Source organism: Lissotriton helveticus, chromosome 10 (assembly GCF_964261635.1).
Source record: "Lissotriton helveticus chromosome 10, aLisHel1.1, whole genome shotgun sequence".
Taxonomy (NCBI): Eukaryota; Metazoa; Chordata; class Amphibia; order Caudata; family Salamandridae; genus Lissotriton; species Lissotriton helveticus.
The window spans coordinates 178,190,105-178,215,625 of NC_136071.1; the positions used below are offsets into that span (position 1 = coordinate 178,190,105).

At 50.7% G+C, this 25,521-nt stretch overlaps 1 protein-coding gene across 4 annotated transcripts in view; it reads right to left on the reverse strand.

Moving 5' to 3' along the window:
- RNF216 (ring finger protein 216) overlaps nt 1-25,521 on the reverse strand; it is an 853,926-nt gene that overhangs the window by 473,169 nt on the left and 355,236 nt on the right. For all 4 annotated transcript variants that reach the window (XM_078665045.1, XM_078665046.1, XM_078665043.1 and 1 more), the window contains one exon: nt 9,087-9,226. In XM_078665045.1, coding sequence (XP_078521171.1) covers nt 9,087-9,226 — 140 coding nt within the window. The remainder of the gene's footprint in view (nt 1-9,086; nt 9,227-25,521) is intronic.

Consider the following 25,521-nt stretch of genomic DNA (forward strand, 5'->3'; position numbering starts at 1 on the left):
GAGCCGTCGGGAATGAGGTCTGGGAAGTGGAGGCCTGGATGACCAGGAGCTCGGGGTGGGATGGGTGGACAAAAAGCAAGGGTCGCCCGGGGCCGGGCGGTAGCATCTGGCCACGTTCCTATCCACAGGCTGACCTGTGGCGGGCTTGGACCAAATGCCCACAAGAACGTCACACATGGCCTCATTAAACGGCAGCAGAGGCTCAGTGGAGCATGCCTGCGGTTTAAGGACCTCAGTGAGGAGGTTAATCCTCACGGCCGCGACGGGGAGCATCAGGCCCAAGGCCTTGGCTGCCCGCGTCAACACTACACTGTAGGCAGCCCCCTCCTCCATAGCCACGGTGGGAGGGGAGACAAATCCAGTGTCTGGCGAAGTGTCAGTACCACTGGCCTCCCCAAGCTCATATGTCCAGTGTTGAGACTGGCACTCCTGTGCCAGAGGGTCCATAGACCCCTCCCAATCACCCTCATCACCCATTTCCTGAAGTTCAGGGTCAACAGATGGGGCCGGTTCGTGGAAATAGAAATCTCCAAACGACGTCGAGAGCGGCGCCCAGCGGTGCCGCTCCGGCTCCGGAACCGAATCGAAGGGAGGATTGGGGATGGCGCTGACAAGCGGCGCCGGGGATGACACCTGCTGGGCCGGCGAGGTCGGCCGGCGACGACCCGGATCCGGAAGTGGATCTAGTGAGGGCCTGCGGTGCCGGGACTGAAGTCGCTGGCGGCGCCGGGGCCTAACCCCCCTGCGGCGTCGGAGCCGAAGCCCCCGACCCGCCAGGCCCTCCAGCCAGGCCCGGTGGGCCCGAAGGAGCCACGGAACCCAGCTGAGGAGGGAGGGACCTCATGGCCATGAGGTACCTCTCGACCTCCTCCGGCGTTGCATCGTGGCCAGGGACCTGCAGGTGTGGGGCAGGAGGCGGCACCTGCGACTCCGTCTGAGCCGCGTGGGTGGTGTCACCCGAACCCCCGGCCGCGTCGTACGAGCGTCGGGGTGGGTCGGAAGGAACGATGACATCGCTCCGACCTCTCATGCCTCTTACCTGAAGAAGATCCCAACGACCGATGCAGACTCCCGGAGCTACGAGGACTCCGACCCCGCGACCGGTCCTTCGACCTCCTGTGGGACCGGGACCTGGAAAGGCGCGGGGCCGACTGCCGGAGTTCCAGCCGCTTGTGGGACCAACGTCAGGGCCCGGCAGTCTGGGCAGGTGCGGTCGTCGTGGTCGAGGCCTAGACACTGAAGGCACCGGCGATGGCGGTCGGTAACAGACATCAGTCGGTCGCACCTGGAGCAAGGTTTGAAACCGGGCATCCCTACTGGCACCGTAGGAGTCGATATGCTCGAGAAAGAGATGATCAAAAGGATCAAAAAGTTTAGTCAAAAATTGACTAAGGGGTAGAGCTTCTCCGGATCTGCGCAAGCTGGTGCGGAAAAAAGAAGAACTGACGTCAGCGCGCGAGGGCGGCGTCTAAGTACTCAGACGACGTCATTCGGGCGCCAACGACGGACGCGGAGCCGCGGACGCCTGCCCGCGCGCAGGGGTATTGCTACGCAAAAATGTTCCGGATCCAGTCCGACCTCTGGGGATTTTCTAAGGTAAGGAATCTATCATTAACGTCTCTCTTTCAGATAATTTGTCCACCTGAGGCCCAAATAGATGTTCTTTACTGAATGACATGTTCAGCACATTTTGCTGAATCTCTGGGTTGAAACCAGAAATACAGAGCCATGCATGCCTTCGCAACAGGATACTAGTATTTATTCCCCTGGCTGCAGTGTAAGCGGAGTCAAAGGCACAGCAGATGGAGGTGTCTGATATAAGCTTGCCTTCAGAGAAAAGTGTTTGGCCTCACTTCTGGTGCTCATCTGGGAGGTACTGGAGAAGGTCCTCCATCTCGTCCCAGTGAGCATGATCATACTTTGCAAGAAGGTCCATAGAGTTAGCCATATGCCAATGGTAAGGTGATTGTGCTGCAACTTTTTTCCCCACTATAGCTATATATTACATTCCTTTATCGGGTGGCGGGGTATCTCCACTTGCCTGTGAGTTTGCTTGCTCAGGGAGTCTGCTGGAAGTTGGCCCCGGATGTACATGGGGCCAGATGGTGAGATCTTATACTTTTTACCCACCCTGGGTGCTATAACTCTGGCTCTAATAGGGTCATTAACCACTTGGATGCTAAGGGTGTTCAAGGAGCTCCATTGACTTTCCATTGAAATCAATGGAAACTCCATGACGAGTTACCCTTGTCATTAGCGCTGAAGGGGTTAAAGATGTCTTCTCGATGCCTAAGCATGCCCTTCAACATTGGGAGGTATTGTGTGGCTCTCTGAGTGGAAGGAAGTGTTTCTAAGAGGAAATCTTCTTCTAAGGGCTTATTATGTAATTTCTCTTGATCGAAAGAGGCAGCTCTCCCGGTAAGCTCCGGATATGATGAGGAATCATCAGGAGGGGCAGGTCGGGTGGGGTACAGATCCGGGTCTGTGTTCCCTGGTGGGTCTGTATCATAGGTACCCCAGGGGTCGCTATGTGGTGGAGTACCAAAAGTGCCCTGTCCCCCACCATGTCCAGCTGTATCAGAATGTGGAGATTTCCCCCCCCAGAGGTGAAATATGCAGTGGTTCCCCTGTAGAATGTGATGGAGAAGATGAAGCTGGTGGAGGTGGTGAGGGTGAAGCAAGAGGTAAAGGACTGGTGGCCATGACTGCCTTCTTGTAGTGTTTTGCAGGAACCAGTATGTCCAGAGCCACCTGGAAAGACCATTGTCTTTTGCTTTTGGTGGAGGGGGAGGGGCGGGGGTGGAGGAATCCGTGCCGAAGTGCTGGCAAGCATTCGGCCCGTATGAGGCTGGATGACAGTCTGCTTTTGCCTAGCATCTAGCATCTCTTGGAGTCAGTGGAGGATTGGCTACACAGGTCTACCGGAATAAGGCTTACAAATTTCGGGTCCAACAAAGGTTTCTGCACCCAAGTCTGCTTGACATCGAATCTGTGGACATCTGGACATCGACAGTGGAATTCGACTTTTCACCCAAGGGTAGAGGAGACACCGGCTGGCATTCAGAGATCAAAGAGGTCGAAACAAACTGTTTCAGCTTTGGTTGCTTTTTCGACACCGAAATGGAAGGCGGGATGTTTAAAACAGGTGCTTGGTGCTGATCATGGTCAGCTGGCAGGGCCTCTCTATGATGTTCCAGAGGAGTCTTTTGGGCTTATCAAAACTGTGTTGAGGGGCAGGGAGTACCGTACTCACAGAATGCTAGGACGGCGTTATGTCCTCCATCTCCAAGTAGACCTCAAGATCTGATCAAGAACTGCTCCCGATCGAGAACGCCTCTTCCTCCGCAAACATCAGTTGAGGGTGTTGAACTTCTTCCTCCTCAATGTCTTCATGACCAAAAAGGTCTGGAGTGTCCTCTGTGCTCCTCCCAGACATCTCGAACTGACATGCGCAACAGTCTTGAAGGTTTTTGAGTGGCAGGTGTCGCAATCAGCTTCTCGGTCTTCTGGCGAGAGGCAAAGATTACAGATCTGGTGTTAATTGGTCAGCGGGTTCTTGGTGTGGCAGCGAGAACAATAACGGAAAGGCATCCGCTCAATCACCAGCAAGGAATTTTTGGAAAAAGCAATGGAGACTGAAGAAGGCCTCAAAGGGCAAGGTCCTGTGGGGGCCGTGGTGGAAGCAAATCAATGAAATATGTATACCCCGAAACATAAGAATTGAAGACACGATCAAAAGCAATGCAGATGAAGGGTAAGGTAGTGAGCGAGCAGAAAAGAGCACTGTGACTGTGTCGAACCTGAGAGCCAAAAGAAAATAATCTAACAATGGAGTTGATGCCCCTGTACATTATCACTAAGAAGATGAGTCTCTCTCCCTCATGACTCAAAAGACTTCATTGAAAAAAAGCAACTTGCACATATCCGGACCCAACACTGGAAGGCAGGCGTATGCAAAGCATGTGTATCAACGTCACACATGCCTCAAACACACAATTTCACACAGTTTTTTTTATGAAACACTGGTGTTGGACTTGGCACTTTTTCCTACATTTTTTCGCTTTTCACGCCCCCTATTTTAGGATGTCTCCCCCATGGTAGAGAAATGTATAGGCCATGTGCGGTGTGAGATGCCATGTTAAACAGACCCTCCAGGATTTCGTGATTTGCCACGAAATCGTCACTTTTGTAAAAATGCCGCGATTTTTACAAAAGTGCCCGCGAAATCGGCACTGTTGTAGAAATCGCAGCATTTTTACAAAAGATAATGCATGCCGCTATATCCTGGGAGGTCTGACTAGTGTTGCATCGTAGCGCTCAAGTAAGTGTTCCTCAGCGTTTACAGGTATGGCCGATTTTTGTATCCGGGCAACGCGTGCTTATTGTACAAAAAATTCCCAGATATATGTTGAAATGTTCATAAATGCAAGGCGTGGAGCTAGCTTTAAATTCAAGAAAGTCAGTAAAAAACGTGGGGCAAATTCCCACAGCTTATTTAAAGAGCGTAACAAAAACTACCCAGCAATAAAAGCGAACGAGGAGATTGGGTTACTAGGCTCATAACATGGAAGGTTTCGAGGCACTTGGGGCTGCCACCGAACCCTGAGCTTCATATAGGTAATGACGTCCAACGTCTCAGATGGAGGCCGACGTTGGGCAAACGCCGGCGCCTCAAGACAATTAGAAACGGGGAAGGGAGGTCTTCCCCACCTCCCTCCATTAACAGGCAGTCCCCATGTGTGCCCCTTAAAGCTGTAGGTGGCGGCAGAGCCGTGGCTGACAAGGGGGGACGGGGCAAAGAGAAGGAGAGTTACTTCCTTCTACAACTGAACGGCAGGCCATCAAGGCCCCTTGGCCCCTTGTGTGTTTGCAAAGTGTCCCAGCACACACGTATTCGGCGGAGCAGCAACTGCTGGGGGCTGCCAGGGCTTTACTAAGAGCGATGCAGACTCGCATTCATGTCGAAGTCCACCCCCTATTTGCGTAAGAAGAAAAGTGGTGTTCAGTGTCAAGGCGGCCACGTTAACAAAGGTCAGGGACATCAGTTTTTATTCAGCCCTTTTTTTGACTAACTTACTGAAGGTAATGCAATGGTGTGCGCACCTGTAATTCCCCCATTGCAAGAATTCACCCTGGTGAAATGTCGCTTTTAAAATGGAGGCCATGGCTGTGTGTGGTGCCACCTGACTGTGGTGGGTTAGCAGTCTAGATGTTCGGTTCCCAGCCATCCCAGCTTCTGGAGGGAAAGCCTGGCACCTCCCCCTCGGCTCAGGATCAGTCCAGGGGTGCCGACGGACAGAGCGGGCCCTCCAACCCTGAGCAGTGGCCAGGATGAGGTGAGGCTTTCTCCCAAGCATTTTTGGGAAAGAATCCTAAATACTTTATGAAACAGACATCCCCCGTCTGGAAAATCCAATGTACGGTAGGATGTTTGGTATCATTTATTTGTGTTAATTGTTGCTTTTTTCACTAAGCTTAGGTTAAGCTTAATTGCAGTAGTGTTTAAGAGGTCCTGAGGAAAGCCCGGTAGGCTTAACTTTCCTACAATGGCTGAAACATGTTGACCAAATACCAACCTTAATAGACAGTTATTGTGTCAAACTGTCTTACACTCATTTTAATTTTGACAGCATGATTTTCCCTAATAAAGTTTTCCTTAAATCATGGTAGCCAATTTTACATCTCCCTTTTTGATTCTTTTTGCACACATTTATTCTCACTGCAATTTAACATCCCACACCATTCCAAACTGATTTGATTTTTGGTATGATCCATCACTGGTGGTTCCTTGGGTTTGGAGAAGCACATAATTCCAACAGGTGTGTGGCTCCTTAACCGGACCATCTTTGGTTCTATCCCAGATGATGAAGCTCTGCCATATGGGTGGGCTGATGGGATTCATTTCCTTTTTGTTGTACACACTTTACAGGTAGACACAGAGTCCGTCACATTTTTTCTTTGCCCCCATAAGTTGTACAGACCATTGACAGTCCTTTTGTGTTGTTTTGCTCTACTCCTCCCCCTGAGCCAGTTAGAAGCAGTTTCCCCAGAGGCTTCTAGAAGCTTCTGGCACCGTCTGGTAGGTGGGGTGATGGCCATATAAGTAGGGGGGCTGTGCCACCATGTGCTCAGTCAGAGCGTGCCGCCACATGGGACTGTGTGCTGGCCCCTGAGCCCATCTGCACCCCTCCACTGTCCACTGGGCCAGTGAGAGCCCGCTGATGGAGTTCAGGCTGCTGTAGTTCAGGCTGCTGAACCAGGAGGAGTGCCACGTTACAGAGGATGATGGTTCAGAGGAGCTGCTGTCCTGTATTGATGAGTACCCACTGACCGCTGACCTGGCCCAGCACTGCCTGTTTGCTCTCCTGCCCTAGCGCCTCATGAGCGCTACCCCTGGGCCCTGACTGCTCCCTAGTGCCTGGAAAAGAAGAGCGCTTGAGCTGACTGCAAAGGAGCACCTTTGACTCTACCCAGAAGGAGGTGAGGAGCGTGACCTGCTGGCCCAGAGTCTGCTGGTGGGACCTAGCACCTTGGGAGCACTATAATCAAAGTGCCAGTGAAGAAGAGCACTATCTCCTGTCCCAATCTTGCCTGCTGACTAGCGCTTGGTGAGTGCAGTGCTATGTCCCAGCACCAGAGGTGAGGAGTCGATTCCTGCAGCGCTTTATGTTAATTGTGCTCAAGAAAAAGCGGGGACCCAACAGCGCTGTGTGGCCGGGAAGGACTGTGTTGTTTGGAAGCGCCGAGGGGGCCCACCCAGAGTAGTGGCGGCGCTTTGCATGCCTTGGAAGTAAACGGGTGCCCACCCCATGTATTGCCGCGTCTTCGTGTCCTGGTGTTGATTTAAACGAGAGCGCGTACCTACCCCGCGTGAGGACGCTCTGCTGGCGATCATAGTGGGTGCCTACCCCGCTTTATGAAAATTTTACCGCGCGGGTGCCCACCCCGCCGGTCCCTTGCCAATGTAAACAGGAGCCTATCCCGTATTGTCCCTGGCGACAGTCTGCCGTACAGAGGAGTCCCCCGATCATCGCCGCGGCCCAGGAGACGTGAGGGAAGTAGCGCGGGCCTCGCCGCGCTGGGGAGAGAAGAAGCACTATGTCCTTGCGCACCGCCGCGGCTCCAGCGAAGGCCGTGCTAGGCCTGGGACGCGCCAGCAAGCGTTGCTTGGCAACAGGGGCGCCGGCCGCGTCCCCGAGAGCTGCGTCGTGATTGGATCACGGCCCGAGATGAGCTAGGAGCTCGGAGCACCACCAGGAAGTCCTGCCCTGCCGCCGGGAAGGAAGTCAGGCATCATGGAGCCTGATTGTGGGCAGGAGCAGGAAGTGCCAGGAGTTTAGAGCCGGAGGGCTCCACGCGTAAGTCCCGGGGTCCCAGGAGGGGGCCCGGGTGAAGTCCGGCAGGGCGGCGCTGCTGCCGACGGGGCTCTCATGCCCAGAGGAGAGCCCCGCAACTTCAGTGGAAGGAAGACGTTAAGAGCCACCCCGCCTGTCCGTGCCCCACGAGGAGGAGCAACCAACGAGGAGAGACCCGGTGAGTGTGGGGCTCAGTCATTCTGCAGTTGGGGGGGGGCGCGTCGGTGCATATGGTCGGTGCCCGCCCCCGGTGACCGGACTGACTTTACAGGTGCCCTGTCTGTCAGCGGGCACCTGCAACATTGGGCATATTTCTAGTTTCCGAGTCCCGGAAGAGGGGCTCCACCTTAACCAAGACTCAACAGTGCTGTCCACAACTGCCCCGCTGGACAGTGGGCAGTTGTAATTGTGGGCCAGTATTTTGTAATACTAGGTTGGGCCGCTACCACTGGTGTTGAGCCCAGGGGGAGCCTCTAGGCCTAATGCAGGTGTCAGGCCACATGCTAGCGTGTTTGTGCCCAATGTATTTATGCTGGTGGTCATGCCTAATGTGATTCAATGCCTCATGCCGTTATAGAGAGCACATGGGGGTACTGTGATTTTTCCTAAAGGGCATGCCAATGATGATGCCTTATATTTAGGCCCCAGTGCTAGTGTGATTGTGCAGTACGCTGATGGTGTCGCGCCTAGTGTGTTTAAGGCCTAATACTGATGCCGTTGCTAATGCAGTTTGTGCTAATGAGGTTTTTAGGCCCTGTGTTATGCCAAGTACCATGTGCCTGATGCCCCTAAGGGTGCTTAATGGGATGTTGCCCACCAGTATCCCCAGGAGGTTTTAGGGTGATATGGGTAGGCCCATGGTGATTTAGATTCGGGGTTAGTGGCCCGCATGAATATGCTTGACTCTTCATGCGCAGATGTTTAATGCCCCATGTTTATTGCAACTTTAAATACCTAGTGATAGACTTTACCCTTGTCACTTACCCTTCTCTTCATCCGAACTGTACCAGCGATGGTCCTGGCAGTGGCCGGTAGGGCACTGCCCTGTAAATAGTCCCTGAGCAAACTGTTACCTAGGGCCGGCTGCCCCGTTTACATGCAACTGTGATTTCATTCTAGTGTGTTGATATGATAATACACTTACTGTTTTTCACCTAAACTGGTGTGGTCTCTTTTTTTGGGGTGCCTTGTGTGTCGCCTGTGTGTACTGCGTGGATGCTTTGCTCATGTCCTCTGGAGTTTGGCCTGCCCGCTCTGCACCATGCTACTCCATTTCTAACAACTGGCAAATGCAGGTGTATGTTGTAAAAACTCTACGTTTAATTCTGCCCCCCAAAATACATGGCTAATACGTTCCCAATAAGCTGCTTACTGGGTATAAGCAAACGTTGATGGAAGCAGATATCAACAAGTTCCATAATAAAATAAAGGGGGCAGTTTGCTTTGGCCTTGATTCAGTTATGTTGTGGAATACATTCAAAGGACTGGACTGCAATTTGTGGTATTTCAGAGATAATCTACTCTCTACAATTATGCCACTCGTTGTCCTCATACTTAAATATAAGAGCTCCATGGGCAAATATTGACAGGTACCAAAATGCAAAGCTCAATAAAATGTATTCACATGCCTAAAATGTCAGCTTCACAATGCAAAATTAAAACTTGACTCTAAACACGACTTCTCACAGCTTCCCAATTAAAATGGGTCACTGATCACAAACATTTACTTACTTCAGCTATCTCCTTCATTTTCTGTTCATAGAAGTTCAGTTCCTCCTTTACAGAAGAGAAAAGTTTATCTGAATCATAGCTTCTCCAGTGACGCCTTTTGTTCTCCAAAAAGAACATTCGCTTCTCAATTTTCTTCTGCCCTATAGGAGAAAATAGTTTGTAATGAGATCTCTATAACATGAAATCTGCCTGCAACCTAGTAAGTACATTTGGGGAATTTAACAGTATTTGAGCTTTTCTGAGTAAATTTGAAACAATATATTGCAATCTGACTGGGAAATCCTAAACCAACCAAGTTAACAAAATCCAATGATAATTTTTAGGTCTCGCCTACGCAGCTTGCAAGCGCTGCTTTGGAGTGACCTCTTGGAATCACTCCGGGCTTTTGTGGAAACTCATGCATTTTCTGCACGGTTTCCGATGAGCCCTCGTGCGGCGTTTACCATGCATGGGCGAGCAGCGGTGCCATCTGTTTGCAATTATTGCGCCCACCGCTGCTCGCTCCCGTAAGGTAAACACTGTAGATGGACTTTAACTTTTGCAGCCGTGCTGGTCTTTCAGCGCTTGTTTTTTGTTTTTGTTTCCATGCACACCGGCCTCCTTTGCACCGGTAACATTGTTGACACATGTTGTCACAGTTGGGTCTGGCAGGCAGCGCCTCGCTTTGCTCTTTCCCCATTTCTACCTTGCTACTCTGTGGTGTGCTGGCGGCGGTGTGTTGCTTCTGCACATGCCGCTGACAAGAAACCCATCGCTGGAGGTCATTGGCCCTGCTCCAGTGCTGAGTCACAGCCAATTGGTCAAAGCCAAGGAATCTTGGGCTAAGTAGGGCTAGTTTTAGAAATGTATATACGGGGCTGTGACTAACGTTCTCATGTGGACATCCTGCACCGGTGCAGTGACGTAACATTTACCCCCCCGCAGTGCTGGGAGCGCGTCCTCGATGGCTGAAGCGACAGCATGTGCCGCTGTAGGGGCGAAGCTAGTTTACTTGACTTACGAGGGTGACGTGGCTTTGGGTCGTGTCTTTCCCACGGAGCCCCTTCAAACTCAAATGAGTGCAATTTCCCGACCTGTTGACTTTGAATTAGTGGGTCGGTTTTTAAAGCTGTCTTAGTAAAATCCACTACCTCGGGGTGGGTTACCCTAGCAAGTCACATTATACTGCAACCAATTCATCTGCGCTGAACGCACTCAGTTTGCTAATGGGCTGCTTTCAAATTTGACTCTGCCCTCACATAAATGCTGTTTTTAGTGACATGGCTAGAGGAACTTTAGTGCCGTAGGAAGAACTAGTAGACAACCATTTCAAGCCACCCCCTCACTTTCACACTCTGAAACATCTTTTCAGTATACAAAAGCTACATTTGTACTTTCTTTAACATGACTGAATAACTGTAGGCGGTTACAATATTGTAGTTGAAGTGTGCATCTCATGACAATGTTACTTAGATGGTTAGAAATTCTGAATAGAGGCTCAGGTGCTTGTTGCACACGGTGTACTGTACCGTGCCGCTCATGATGGGCTCTTAAGAGCGCTGCAGGACTTTTCACAGGGGCACACCAGGCGGACTGTAGCTCGGAGCCTTTATCATACTGTTAATGCGACAGAGCTGGGCCCAAAGGTATTTAAACTGTTCAGTGATGCTGTAAATATACACAGACTGTTTAATACTAAACACAGCCAGCGCAGCCTTTTCGATGTGATTTTGTGATGCAGACCCACGTTAACGCAGCTGCATGCCTGTGAATTAGTAACTTAAGTAAATGTGCTTAATAAAAAAAAAACATTCTCCTTCTCTCTTTTTTTTTTTTTTTAAAGGAAACGGGCCATGACGCGGCATTAACAATTAAAAGTGGGTTTTACCTAGAGCTCACGGCGGAAATGGTCAAGCCAGTGTTGAACATTTAGGGGTCATAACCGTTGCTAAGGCGCGCCTGTAGAAGCCGGGCCAGCCATGCTTATTTGCACCCCCGCCCCACCAGCGGTGGCAGGCAGGCAGGCAGAATTCTGTTAAAATAGTCAATTTACCTTTCAATAATCACTTGTGCCCTGTAATTCATAGGAAGGTTTCAATAATTCTAAATTAGTCCTTATTCTAGTTACATTTACAAAACTCTTCGGTCTCAGAGTAGAGCAGCGCGTTGTCGCCGGGCCCCTGATCATTGAAGATTGTATAAAGTTGATGATCCGCGTAGTTTCGAGCTTCATCCTCTTTTTGTGAACCTCGGAGCCCCGCGGATAAATCTACTGCATTCTGTACTAAACAAGTTCAGGCCTAATTTAAAATGTCGACGGATATGCAAGGGAATTTTCCCCTCGTTGCGTGCCCAATTTAACCCCTGGAGCTCAGAATTTATTTAATGCTCACTTGCAACATGTGACTCTTCAGAGGGTTCATGCTTGATCGATTTTTCAGTGGTAAACTTCTGAGGTGAAGATCAGCTCTCACCCTATTGGTTGATGACACCCTGCTTAATACACAGTGAAAATCAACATAATGACACAACGTTGTTGAACACGGTCTACTTTTCTAAGTCCCCATAAGAGTTCACAGGGCAACAAAGACTTGTGGACGATGACCCGGAGCTAGGGGGGTGATTGATTGAAGTGAAGTATAGGAAACCTATAAACAAGCATTGGGAGGGAAGGATCAGTATCCCTCCTGCAAAGCTGGTCGTAAGGCGGCAGTGGAGTAAATTACGGTTGGAGGACTTTCATCGTGTCCTCGCTGCAGAGCCATTAGATCCTTTTGTGACTGTTGATACAGGCTACGAGGGGTTCTGCGCGTGGATCTCCAAGGCACTTGATGCCCTTATCCCACTTGCCGCCTGTAAGATCAGTTCAAGGGATTCTAATCCGTGGTACGACTGCGCCTTACGTGCACTCAAGGGTACTTGTAGGCGAGCAGAGAGGGCTTGGCGGAAGGCGTATGACATGGGGAAAAAAGCTATCTATCTCGCCTCCGTCAAATCTTACCATCGGGCTGTTTTCCGTGCTCGGGCAACTTACTATACTGCCGAAGTGGGCAACAGCTCCAACCCCTCTAAAACCATTTTTAAATTGATGAAGGATCTTTTAGTTAAACGTCCCTGTGCTCCGACGACTGGCTCCACAGCTCACTGTGAGGCCCTTGCTGTATTTTTTCAGGATAAGGTCCACAACATCTATAAGACCTTTCCATCTACAGGCCCTCCAGTGGAGTCTCCGACCAACATCTATGGAGAGACCGTCTTGCACGCGCTGCCCCCGTTGACATCGGAAGGGTTTGACATCTTGGCGAAGCAGGTAAAATCTGGGTCCCCCGCTGACCCGCTTAGTGCGACTCTTTTTAGAGATCAGTCGTTTGTGGGACGGACCGTGGTACACTCCTTGATTAACATCTCATTGGAGTCCGGCACGGTTCCCCTGAGCTGGAAGCGGGCGGTGGTTTCTCCCATTCTTAAGAAACCCTCCTTGGACTCAGATAAGCCTGAAAATTATCGGCCTATCTCTTTGCTTCCTTGGCCCACCAAAGTGTTGGAGGCCCATGTCAACAAAGTTCTTTCGGCCCACCTTATCCAGGCTAACATCCTGGACTCCACCCAGAACGGCTTCCGTGCTGGGCACAGCACGGAAACCACCCTTCTCTCCATGGCGGAACATCTTCGCACGGTGATGGATGCGGGGCAGACTGCAGCGCTCGTTCTATTAGACCTGAGCGCTGCGTTTGACACTGTTTCCCATCCTATCCTGCTGCATCGCCTGGAGGAGATTGGGCTGGGTGGCTCTGCCCTCCAGTGGTTCCGTTCCTTCCTCGACGATCGTTTCTTTAGCGTTGCCCTGCCACCGTTCCAGTCCCAATTCCATCCTCTGAATCAGGGGGTCCCGCAAGGCTCCTCGCTGGGTCCCACGTTGTTCAATCTATACGTGAGACCGCTGGCTGAGGTCGTCAAGCAATGGGACATGACTATGGTCTCATATGCTGACGACACTCAGCTAGCGGTTACGATCAGCGGGGATGCGGACCGGGATGCCCCCAGGTTTCAGAGTGGACTTAGGGCAGTGGCAAGCTGGACGAAGAACAACGGTCTCCAGCTCAACGCTAAGAAAACTGAGATCATGATCGTTGGTAGGGGGACGGAACTGTGGGGGGACAGGTGGTGGCCGGCTGAACTAGGGCCGGTCCCCTGTCCGGTCACTGAACTAAAGAACCTGGGAGTATGGATGGACCCGTCGCTCAGTTTTGTGGCCCATTCGAAGAAAATCGCGGCCTGCTGTTTTGGCATTTTGCGGTCGTTACGACCCATTCTGAAGTTCTTTGACCATGGTACTAGGCAGCTGATAGTCCAGGCTACTGTGTTATCTCGCCTGGACTATGCAAGCTCCCTTTTGGTAGGGACCAATGTGGCGGAGACCACCCGCCTCCAGCGCGTGCAGAACGCTGCGGCGAGAGCCATTGTGGGCTTACCTCGAACTAGCTCCGTCTCGGGCACACTGAGATCGTTGCATTGGCTGCCCATCAAGTCACGTATCCAGTTCAAGGTGTTGTGTTGGGCGTTTAAGATCCTGAGGGGAGGGGGTCCGCAAATTCTTGCAGATCTTTTGTCATGGTATGTTCCTACCCGCTCATTGAGATCTGGGGGCCAGGCTCTTGCCGTGATCCCTTGATTTAGGTTGTGTCGAGTTGGTGGCCGATCCTTCCGGGTCAGAGCAGCTGAGCTTTGGAATTCCCTCCCAGTTGAATTGCGGCTGTTGGACGACTTGTTAGCTTTTCGTAAAGCCTTAAAGACTTTTCTCTTTTAATAACTTCCCCCGTTTTTATCTGTTGTGTTCTCTGGAGGTGTTGCATATTTTCCTGCCATGCGCCAGGACGCCCCTTAGCTGGGGCAGCTGTGCGCAATAAAAATATGTGTAACATAACATGTGTAACATAACATAGCCAACAGGTTTCGACTTTGGGACCTTATATGTGTTTAGCCATGCAACAGTTGATGCTGTTGCACCAAGGATATTGTGCTGCATAACTAAATACTTATAAGGTCTCAAAAGCAAGACGTATTAGCTATGCCAATGTTTGTTCAATTTTGAAGACAGCAATGGGAGGCTTGACGTGGAAAAAGTCTCTAGAAAGACTTCAATCAAATATCTGCCTTTAACAATTAGTGAGCTAAGGAAAATGGAAACTCCTGCATCAAAAAATACCAGCTACTTTAGTGTTAACACTCACTGCCGGGGAATTTGCCCATGTCTGCGCAGAAACTTTATTTTTTATAAATAAACCATTTTTTATTGATTTCATGAAGAAAGCAAGACACATCAAAAACCATACAGTGCAAATAAGCTGTGACAAGTGTAGGCGGACAATCTCATATGCAGTTAACATACAGAACTTTGTAACCCATAGTATTCCCACCATTTCCACCAGACCTTTTTGTGTTTTGGCGGTCACCGTCATGCAGCATAGTCTACTTTGTCCAGTTTTGCGCACCAGTCCATAGCTGTGTGCTACGCCGCCACCACTGATGGTGTTGCTGAGTTCCACAGTTGGTCTGTGTCCTTCTTGGCGACCAGTATCCCCAGACACACATGCATTCGGTCACTCCTGCTGCCCCCCAAATCTTCCACCAAGCCATGAAGAGTAATGTGGGGAGATAAGTCAGTAGGCCGACTCAGCACTTGGACCAATGCTTGAAAAATGGCAGTCCAGTATCTCCTGATCGCCGGGCAGGCCCAGTCGCCCGCCTCCGCATTACACTGGTAACATGTGGACGATTGGCGCTGACCTGCCCTCCAAAGCTTCAGTGGTGTCAAGTATGGGGTAAGCAAGAAATTCAACGGAATCAGGGGGCGTGGCCTCATGCCGATGGAGTGATCAGCGCTGCTCTGAGCTCCTCTCGGCCAGGCGCATTCTGGCACCATCCTGACCCCTGGGCAGTAGTCTAAGGGCCTGAAATGTGGGGGTGCACTGCTGAGATCCTTGACGGGCAGCGCACCATCCGATAACTGAACTGCCTTGAACTCGAGCAAAAACTGAATTGACCAAGCTCACTGAACATCAAAATGGAGGCGTCTGATCAGAGTGGGCTCAGCTCTGAGTAGAGACAGAGAAGATAACGGGGTCAGGACTCGGAGGAGGGGGGCCAACCTGACCTGGCCCGTCTCAGGTCTTGCGGCCGACGGTGGTTGCTGACGACCGGCAAGAGGATTGCTGTCCAATCCGGATAGCTACGACACATGCGATAGCGGCACCACTGGGACCAGAGGAAAAGTGACACGGGGCTGGATCCTGGCGCCTGACCTAGGGAAAGACGCTGACCGAGAGGAGTGCTTGCATGACGCCCCCCTTGCTGCCGGACACACCGGGCTGCGAGGACGAACGGGAGGTACATGCAGGTGCGTCCCGACGTCACTCGTTTGTGCCCCAGAGAGAACCGACAAAGCGGGAGAGGGGGCACACACAGAGCCTCACCCGGCCGGAGAAGACTGGGACTGGGCGCGGAGGTCCTGATCACCGAGGCGATCCCATCCGCAGGTGAGAGGGGGTACCAAAGCCGAAGGAAGCAGTCCCATGATCTCTGCACAGCTTACCAGATGAGGCCCAAGGGACGTAATGGGGCCTACTAGACCTGCGGGAAGGCAGAGAGTGCCCTGGAGACAGCCCTCTGCATTAATGAGACCTGATGCGAGGCTGGTCAGCTAGTCTTCTGCTTCTGCAATTGGCAAATCTATTACCCCTGAGGCACCATAGAGCTGCAAGCTTAGGCGGGGCTCCAGTGGCGCGCCGCATGGCGACTGTTGCCACCTCGACCACCTTCTATCAATAAAGCATCTCCAATTGCTGGAGGCCACATAGCATCTGGCAGTAGCAATGGTAATTGAGGCCGCATGAATAAGCTCTACTGAACACCTGAGCGACACAGGGCCAGTAAGTGGAAGGGGCTTGCCTCCTCTGGGCAACGGACCCTAGCCATACACGCCCAGATCCTCTGGCCCACTTGGAGACAACTAGCGTATCTACTGACACAGCCCCCTATGAACTACAGGGGCCGGGACTCTGTACCCCCCCCCCCGGTGAGACACGAAGACAAGAAAGAGCAGGTGACCAAACGGATTGCCAGTTAAATACCCGACCGTTGCCAGAACCCAGGAGAAGATGGGCAAATCCTCATGAAAGAAGGAACAAGACCAAAAGGAGCCGAATACTGCAACAGTAGAGAAGGCAGTGGAACCTCCTCCAGCGAGATCTACTGGTGACCCTACGTTGCAGAACATTCTTCAGGCAATAACCGCCTCTTGAGAAGCACTGGAGCTCAATATTGATACTATTGGCACTGACCTGAATCTTCTCAAGGATGACCATAAAAAGCTGGCAGAACGAGTTACTGTGAATGAGCGCTGGCTAGAAGAACGTCACCCAGCTGTGGCAACGATGCAAAAGCGCCTACAAGCGATGGAAGCCAAAGTGAGAACACCAAAGATCACGGCAAAAGATCCCAAAAAATGCTCACGCCGCAACAACATCGGCTTTGTGGGCCTTCCAGAGAAGAGCGAGGGTACAGACGCAGTGAAATATATGGAGCACTGGCTGCGCACAGATGTAGCTTCCAATGGACTCTCTGGGTTCTTTGCTCTAGAAAGGGCGCGCAGAGAACAGGCAAGATCTCCGCAGCCTGGAGCCCCTCCAAGACCAATGGTGGCAAGATTGCTTTATTACAAAGATCGAGATTGTATATTGGTGCAGGCACGAAAGAAAGAGGTGCTCCAAGTGTAAATGCTACAGTGCACATTTTCCAAGACTTCTCCAGGGAAGTCCAGAGACAGAAACCGTCTTATCAGGAGGCCAGAAAGAAGCTACTACAACTGAACCTCAAGTATGCCATGCTATTCCCGGCAAAATTGAGTCTATGCTATGTTATGTTATAAAATTCTTATCAAACGCACGTACACCAATTGGTTTCATGGCGCTGTTTGTAGGACTTGCCGAACCCAAGTGGAATGTATTCATATGCTTGGGTAAACAACCAAGTCTTAATGGATTTTCTGAAGCTCAGCAGATCAGTGCATGATCTAATTTCCAGGGGAAAGGAATGGCAAAGTCTGGGTGCCAGAGTTGCAAACCTACAGCCCCCTTGTCGCTTCAGCTTGAAGGCGGGAGTTGCCATGAGATGAAGGTGAGATGAGAGTAGGTTACATGAGGGTGTGTACCTTTGAATAAGACCAGACATCCTACTTTAAAGGCGCAGCGCTGGGGGATGGGAAGCCAGTGCAGCTTCCTCAGAAGTGGGGGGACATGTTGTCACCTATGTTGCTGGTGGATCAGTCTGGCCGCTTAATTCTGCACCAACTGTAAACTGTATACCTTTGGTTAAGAATAGTGCCATACCAAGGTAGACTGAGTTTGCGTAGTCTAAGTGGGACATAATCGTAGCTATCACAACGTGTATCAATGCTTCTTGTGTGAGTAGTCTGCTGGTCTTTCTAATCTTCCGTAATTGGAAGAAGCAGGTAGAGATCACAAAGCCAACTTGGGTTTTTAGTGACAGGTCGTTATTTATTGCGACGCCAAGACTTTTGCAGCGGGAGAAGGGGTGGGGGAGGGTCCTAATTCCGTTGGCCAAAGTGTGGGCCCCAAAAGTTGTGACTGCCCCTCGTCAGGACAAGTTCGGTCTTGCCTTGTGTTAGACCTGGCACCATAGGCGTGGGTCTCCCTTCCATTTTTCGCGTTTGTCTCCTCTGTGTTTGCTGATGTTAGACGCTCTGGGCGCTGTGTCACTGCCATTCAGTGCCACAGGGTGAATGCTCCCTACTGTAAATTGACTGTAGGAATTGGTATTCCCATAATTGGCTCATTTGGTTTACCTGTTAGTCCCTAGTAGAGTGCACTGTGCGTGCCCAGGGCTGGTAGACCGAATACTGCTGGTGGGCCTGCAGCACTGATAGCGCCACCCACAGAAGCAGCTTGTAAAGTGTGTCCCAGACCTGCCATTGCAGAGTCTGTGTGCAGTCCAGAACTGCCGTGCTGACTGTGAAGTGAACCCACTTCCCAGTCCCTAAACCTTCCCTTGGCATCATGTCACCCCTATGGCAGGGTGCATTGTATGTGAAAGGTAATACATGCCTTGGTCTGTGTAGCATGTCCTGATAGTGAATTACACTCCATTTAGTTTTTCACTATTGCAAGGCTATCTGTTCCCTTAGGCCAGGATGGGCAGTTTGATTATTACATCTATAATCCTAATTGACCCAAGGAACATGATAAGAAAGTCAAACTTAGTATGCCTGAGCTCACAATATTAAAGTGCATCTTTCAGTGAAGATTATTTTTATATTCTGTGTTTGAAAATACCTCTTTTAGAAAGTAGGTATTTTCTTGCCTAAGCCTTCCAGTGTGCTCTGCTGTTGTGTATTGGCTGTCTGGTTTTGGAGGGACAGGGCAGGCTGAGCCCGACCTGAATTGAATAGAGATCTGCAGTTGGAGTATGGGGAGGGGTGACCCTTTGATCAGAGCAGGGCTGTGCTTGGCAAGGTGAATGATGGCTCCACCTCCCACTCTGCATCTGATGACAGACCCCCCCTCTTCCTGAAAGCCAGGATGCAGCCTTGTAAACAAAGTGCTCCAGGGCGACACCAAACTGGTTCTGGCTGGGTTCAGGGGTTTAGTGACTTTTGAGAACAAAGACTTTTTGGGGTATAAGTAACTGTGCAAAAATCCCTACACGGTGTGTTACTTCTAGATGTCAAGACAAACCTCTGTCCGCGTAACTAGATGGAAAGGATTTTGAAACTTTCAGCCATCTTGCTGAAGCAACTACCCAAGGGTCTGATTTGAGCTTGGATCCTGCTGAAGTCTCAGGGACATTATACTTCACCCATCAGCTGTCTGGATTCCTATTTGAGGGGGATTCTATTCGAAGGTGAGGACTCTGTTGAGAATTCCAGAGCCTCTGGTTCTACTGCGGGGAACGAGGGTTGAAAGTCATCGTATCGTTATAGTGGGCCGCCGCAGCTGAGGAGCTGTTGCCGTTGAAAGCCCGCATTTGTCTGTGTTACCAAAGTCATCGTTATCGATATTGTGGGCGCTGCAGCTGAGGAGCTGTGCCGCTGAGTGCCTGCACTAGTCACCACTTCAAGGACCTTGTTACCACCTGCGTGTGCTGCTGGGTGCCCACCTTTAAGCCCCGTCCCAGGATTATCATGAGTGCACGCCGCGGATTGCTACAGCTGGGAGCTGTGGCCGCTGCAAGTCTGCCTAACATCACCGCGGCTTCCTTGTGAGGCTGCGTGCCGAGCCCCTTTAAATCTCAGGTACATTGTGCATCACCAGGTTGCGTGGACCCCAGCCTCGAACTAAGTCAGTCGACGGCCTTTTTGAGTGCCTTTATTGCTTTTGAAGTGAATCTGTAATTATGTGCATTGTGGCTCCTTGAGAGCTTTCAGCCTTATGTTCAGTCTATATAAAGATAACTATTTTTCTGTAACTACTTGTGTCCGTTTGTAGCGTCCCTCCTGCATTATTGTTTATGGGCATAAATGCTTCACACACTGCCTCTGAGATAGGCATGTCTGCTCGTGCTACGTTATCACAGGGTTGAGCAATGGTTAACAAAGGGTGTAGCCCCTTACTCAGACTTAGGAAGAAGGATCCGTATTTGGACCTCAGCGCCAGCCGCTGCCAACTAGAGATCCCCATTTCTAACACCTGGGTTAAGCTTTACATGGTTATAGTCCATCCAATGGTAGATGTGCAACATGGTAGAATGAAATTCAAAGGCTGATTGAGGTGAGTTATCCATGGTAAACATTAGCTGTAAATCATCAACATAACTGAATGTATCAACTTTCCTTTCCTTGAGGGACCAGATCAGAGGGAGAAGGTAGAGATTAAACAGATGGGGGCTAGCGAGGAACCCTGCGGGACCCCGCAAGTGGTGTTTAATTTTGGTGCCGTGAACTGGGCTGTACGGACTGACCCGGAGTGATCCTCCATGAAGGAACTGATACAACTGAGGCTGAGCCCTGGATGCCTGCCTCTTTGACACGGTCGGCCAAGATACCGTGGTTGACCGTGTCAAAGGCAGCAGAGCGATCCAACAGCATCAGGGCCTGAGGGGTGCCCTTGTTGGCCTTCTTTTGCAGGGAGTCTAGTACCGCCAGTATTACAGTCTCAGTTGAGCGGGCAGGGCGGAACCCAGTTTGGTGTGAATCGAGATCGTTGGATTTTTCAAAGAAATTGAACTAGAGCTGCCCAGAGTCACGCAGAGAACAGCAGATGACATCATCTGAGACCTTCAGTTCACTGGTAACGGGAGGGGGAATACTATAATTGGGCATACTGGGTAAATGTTTCTTTAAAAGATAGTGATGTGGTAAAACATTCACACTACACAGTACTTCATATCTGTACTTCAATAAGCTAGATGGGGACCGGACTATCCGAGAGGCTCACAAGGCCAGGCCACCTTTTTTGTTTTTGCTATCGAGCACCATGAACCTTGTTGTTGACTGTTAATGCGGTTTGGATGGGTGGTGGCGTTCTACCCGTCCTGGGGAGGGGTAGTTGGGATTGTTAGGGGTTAATTTTGAAGCTGGGATTTGAAGAGTCACACGCTCTGAATTAATGTGCTTACTCTAAACAGGCTGAGAAGGGGGCACAGGGGACCATACTGAGAGATGGGAGGAGTCTGTATCCCTTTCAAGACTTAATATGGCTGGACACCTGGCCTACAAGTGCTTGATATGGAATATCAGGGGAATGCACTCTATGGCGAAGCAATATAAAGTATTCTCATTCCTGCATATGAGAGGGGTACTTATAGCGTTACTGCAGGAAAAACACCTCATTGACAAGGAAGGACTAGCGCTGCGACTACGATGGAGGGGCCAGACATTTTCATACCACATACTCTGCATATGCTAGAGGGGTCCTCATATGGATCCAAGCTAGGGTCCTATTCCAATGCATTGACACACTGATAGACAATGAGGGCAGGGATGTGGCAGTGCGGGGATGACTAGAGGTCAAAGAGTTCACAATAGTAAATATATATGCCCCAAATATTGATCAGAGTGGGTTTTTAGAGAACCTATCCCGAAAATTAGCACCGTTCTTAATGGAAGTTACTATCATCAGGGGAGACTTTAATTGCGCAGCCGATGTCTTCCTAGACCGCTCACACCCTCCCTTGTGCGATTCCCAGACAGCCCGCACGGCAAAAATGCGCACAGACTGCCAACGGCAGTGGGGCCTGATGGACTTCTGGAGATGCCTTAACCAGCATGCACAAGACTACTCCTTAGCGGGTGCACGTTCTGCTAGACCTTTTATTCCCCACCCCTGACCTAGCCTGATTGCAATGATAAAATACCTATCCCACTCTATCTCAGATCATAACCCTGTTTGCTACAACTGCAATGGGCCCAGCCCTGTCCATGCCCTCAATACCTACATGGCGGCTCAAATCCGAATCATTGGAAGATTAGGTCTTCCGTGAGTCCATCAGAACTAAAATCACCCAATATTTTCTTGATAACACAGGTACGCCGTCTACCACCCAGCTAGAGTGGGATGCCTTTAGGACAGTGGCACGAAGATACTGCACAGCTGAAACGAATAGTTTTCTTACCTGTCGGTGTAGTTTTGCAGCTTGAAGATCTTTCTGGATTCACTATGCTGTGCATTATTCCGCGGTCTTGTGGTCGGGTCCGGATTCGTAGTCTTTTCCCTTTGGGTGTATTTCCGGTGACGTTGGCATGCTTCCTGCGGAAGCTCCCACTCTTGGGCGCCATCTCCGGGTTCTTTTTTTCCGTGTTTTTTTTTTTTTGTTTCCGAAGTAATGGCAATGTTCTATTTAGTTGGTATTTTACCGCTTTGTACTTTTAAAAGTCCTTTCTTTTGTTAACCACCTCTTCTCTCTCCAGCCTCATCTTTCTGGCGGAGGTGGGTGGGTTCGCTAGTGAATCCAGAAAGATCTTCAAGCTGCAAAACTACACCGACAGGTAAGAAAACTATTCGTTTTGCAGCGTGAATCTTTCTGGATTCACTATGCTGTGCATAGATTTTGTAGCGGTTTCTCATCTCTGTGGCGGCTGGGTGGAAGATGAGCGTTGGGTGTTGAATATGTGCTGTAGCACCTTCTGTCCAACTTGAGCTTCCTTGTTCATTTGTATGTCCACACAGTAGTGCTTCGTGAAAGTGTGCACCGAAGCCCATGTTGCCGCCAGGCATATGTCCTCTATGGGTGTGTTAGCCAGGAAGGCTATTGTAGCGCCCTTCTTCCTAGTGGAGTGGGCACGTGTCCCCTCTGCCAGCTCTTGACCTGCACGCTTGTGGCAGAGTTGTATTGTCTGTGCGATCCATTGTGCAATCGTCTTTTTGGTTACTGCTTTCCCCATGAAGCTGTTTGCGAATGACACAAAGAACTGTTTTGTTTTCCTGTGTCCCTTCGTCCTCTCAATGTAGTGCATGACTGCCCTTCTGGCGTCCAGGGTGTGCAGAGCTCGCTCTGCGCTAGTTGTTGGTTTTTGGAAAAAACTCGGTATCTGTATAGACTGGTTCATGTGAAATTTGGATACCACCTTCGGCATGAAGTGTGGGTCAGTCCTCATCACAACCCTATCATTGTGTATTTGTATGTAGGGTTCTTGTAGCGTCAGCGCTTGAAGCTCGCTTACTCTGCGTAAGGACGTTATTGCAACCAGGAAGGCTGTTTTCATAGTTAGCATCTTTAGGGAGACCTTGTGAAGTGGTTCAAAGGGCTCTTTCATGAGTTCCGTTAGGACTGTGTTCAAGTTCCATGCAGGTGGCGGCACCCGCTTGGGTGGTGCGATCCTTTTCGCTCCTTCCAGGAATCTCTTCACCACTTGTGATGTGAAGAAGCTCCTGCACGTTTCTCTCCTTGTGTAGGCGACTATCGCTGCCAAGTGAACTCTTAGTGAGGATGAACTAAGGTTCCTCTCCAGCAGGTGCGTGAGGTACCTTAGCACTGTGGAGTCCCTCTTCATTTTATTGTGAAGTCTTTCCTGTCTGCACCATATTGTGAATCTTTTCCATTTCGCAACGTAGCACTTCCGAGTGCTAGGCCTTCGTGCCTCCCGAAGGACCCTCAGGGTGCTTTCTGGCAGTCTCAAATGTGCGAACTCTATGTCCTCAGGAGCCACGCTACTAGGCTCATGCTCTCTGGCTCTGGATGTAGTACCTCTCCATTCTGCATGGAGAGTAGGTCTCTCCTCCTGCTGAATCTGTGGGGTGCACACTGTGTCATCTCCATGATCTGCGAGTACCATGTCTGCCTCGCCCACTGTGGTGCGACCAGTACCAGCGTCATGTTGCTCGCTCTGCACTTGCTCAGCACTCTGTGCATCAGTGGTATCGGGGGAAAGGCGTAAGCAAATGTCCTTGACCAATCTATCCATAGGGCATTCCCCAGTGACCCCTCCTCGGGCTGCCTGGATGCGAAGCTTTGGCGTTTTGCATTCTGGCGTTTGGCAAACAGGTCCACGGATGGTGTCCCCCATCTGTCGAACAGGTACCTTGTCTCCTGAGCATTGAGCTCCCACGAGTGGGATGCCGATGTCTGCCTGCTGAGCCAATCGGCTTGTATGTTGTCCTTCCCTGGTAGGTGTATGGCTAGCAGGTCTATCTTGAGAGGGATGGCCCATCTCCATATCTCCTGCGCCAGCGTTGAAAGCGGGGCTGACTGTGTGCCCCCCTGCTTGATGTAGAACATCGCAGTGGTGTTGTCTGTTTGTATCAACACCTTGTGTTTGTACAGTCTTGTTTGAAAGGCTTTCAGTGCAAGGAAGATCGTCTTCAGTTCTAGGTAATTGATGTGCTTTGCCGCATCTGTTGGCGTCCACAGTCCCCTCACCTTGAGTTCCTCCATGTGAGCGCCCCATCCCTTCAGGGATGCGTCTGTGGTGATGGTCACTGTTGGCGTTGGGGGCGTTAGAGGCTTTCCCCTTGTTATGTTCTCCATGGTCCACCATGCCATCTCCTTCTGCACTGCGTGCGTTACAACCACTAGATCCTCCCAACCGCCTGTAGCTTGTGACCATTGCTCCTGTAGCCATTCTTGAAAGGGTCTCATGTGGAGTCGTACATTTGGTACCAGGTGGATGCATGATGCCATCATGCCCATGATCTTGCTCGCAGTCCTCACTGTCCGAGCTTGTCCCTTCCGGTAGAGGAGAGTTTCCTTCACCAGCGCCCTCGCCCTCTTCTCGCTGGGGAACACCTTGCCCTGTAAGGTGTTGATCTGTGCTCCCAGGAAGATCTTGACTTGTTCCGGCTCCATTGATGATTTCTTCCAATGGATGGAGAACCCCAGGCTTATGAGCGGGCTCGTCACTACATGTGCGTGCTGCTTGCATTTCTGGTATGAGTTTGCTTTCACCAGCCAGTCGTCCAGGTAAGGGTATACGTGTATCCCTTGCCTTCGTAGGTGCGCTGCGACTGCTGCGAGGCACTTTGTGAAAACTCTTGGTGCTGATTTTAGTCCGAAGGCCAGTGTCGTGAACTGGTAGTGGCTTTCTCCAATGGTGAACCTGAGCATGTGTTTGTGCTTTCTGTTCATTGGGATGTGCAGGTAGGCGTCTTTGAGGTCTATTGTGACCATGAAGTCCCCGGTCTGCAATTGTGGGAGCACCTCTTGCAGGGAGGTCATTTTGAATTTTTGCGTTCTTATGAATTTGTTCAGGAACCGTAAGTCCAGAATGGGTCTCATTGACTCGTCTACCTTTGGTACCAGGAAGTACGTTGAGTATATTCCTGTGTTTCTTTCCTTGAAGGGTACCCGTTCTATGGCCTGCTTCCGCAGGAGTTCCTTTGCCTCCTCCTGAAGACACTGCAGCTGCTTGCTTGCTAGTGTTTTTCCTTTTGGTTTTCTGCTTGTTGGCCTCCCCTCCAACTCTATGCAGTATCCGAATTGGATAATGTTGAGGATCCATTTGTCTGATGTGATTTCTCTCCACTCTCGGAGGTAAAATCTTAATCTTCCTCCCACTGGTGTTATATGGTCGTAGGTGTCTATTTTGTCCTGACCCCTCTGTACGTGCTGCCCCTTGGGATCTTTTCTGTGGGCGGGCACACGTAGTTTTTTGAAGTCACTTAGAGGCGGGCTGCTGCCCCCCTCTTCTATTTTGTCCCCGTCCATTTCTCCCTCGAAAGGACTGGCCTCTTTGTTGGTACTGCCAGGACTGCTTCTGCTGACCATGCTGAGCCTGCGAGTCTGCCTGGTGCGTTTGCTGGAAAGCCTGGTGTGATGTACCTGGCTGGTTTCCGCCTCTCCTGCCGGGCCTCCGTGACGGGGTGCCCCTCTTGTTCCCTCTGAACTGCAATGCTCCCATGGATCTTGCTGTTTCGTTATCTTTTTTCAGTTGACTGAGCGTTTCGTCAACTGTTGTTCCGAAAAGCGTGTTGCCGTTGAACGGTGTGTTCAGGATGCTGTGTTGCAC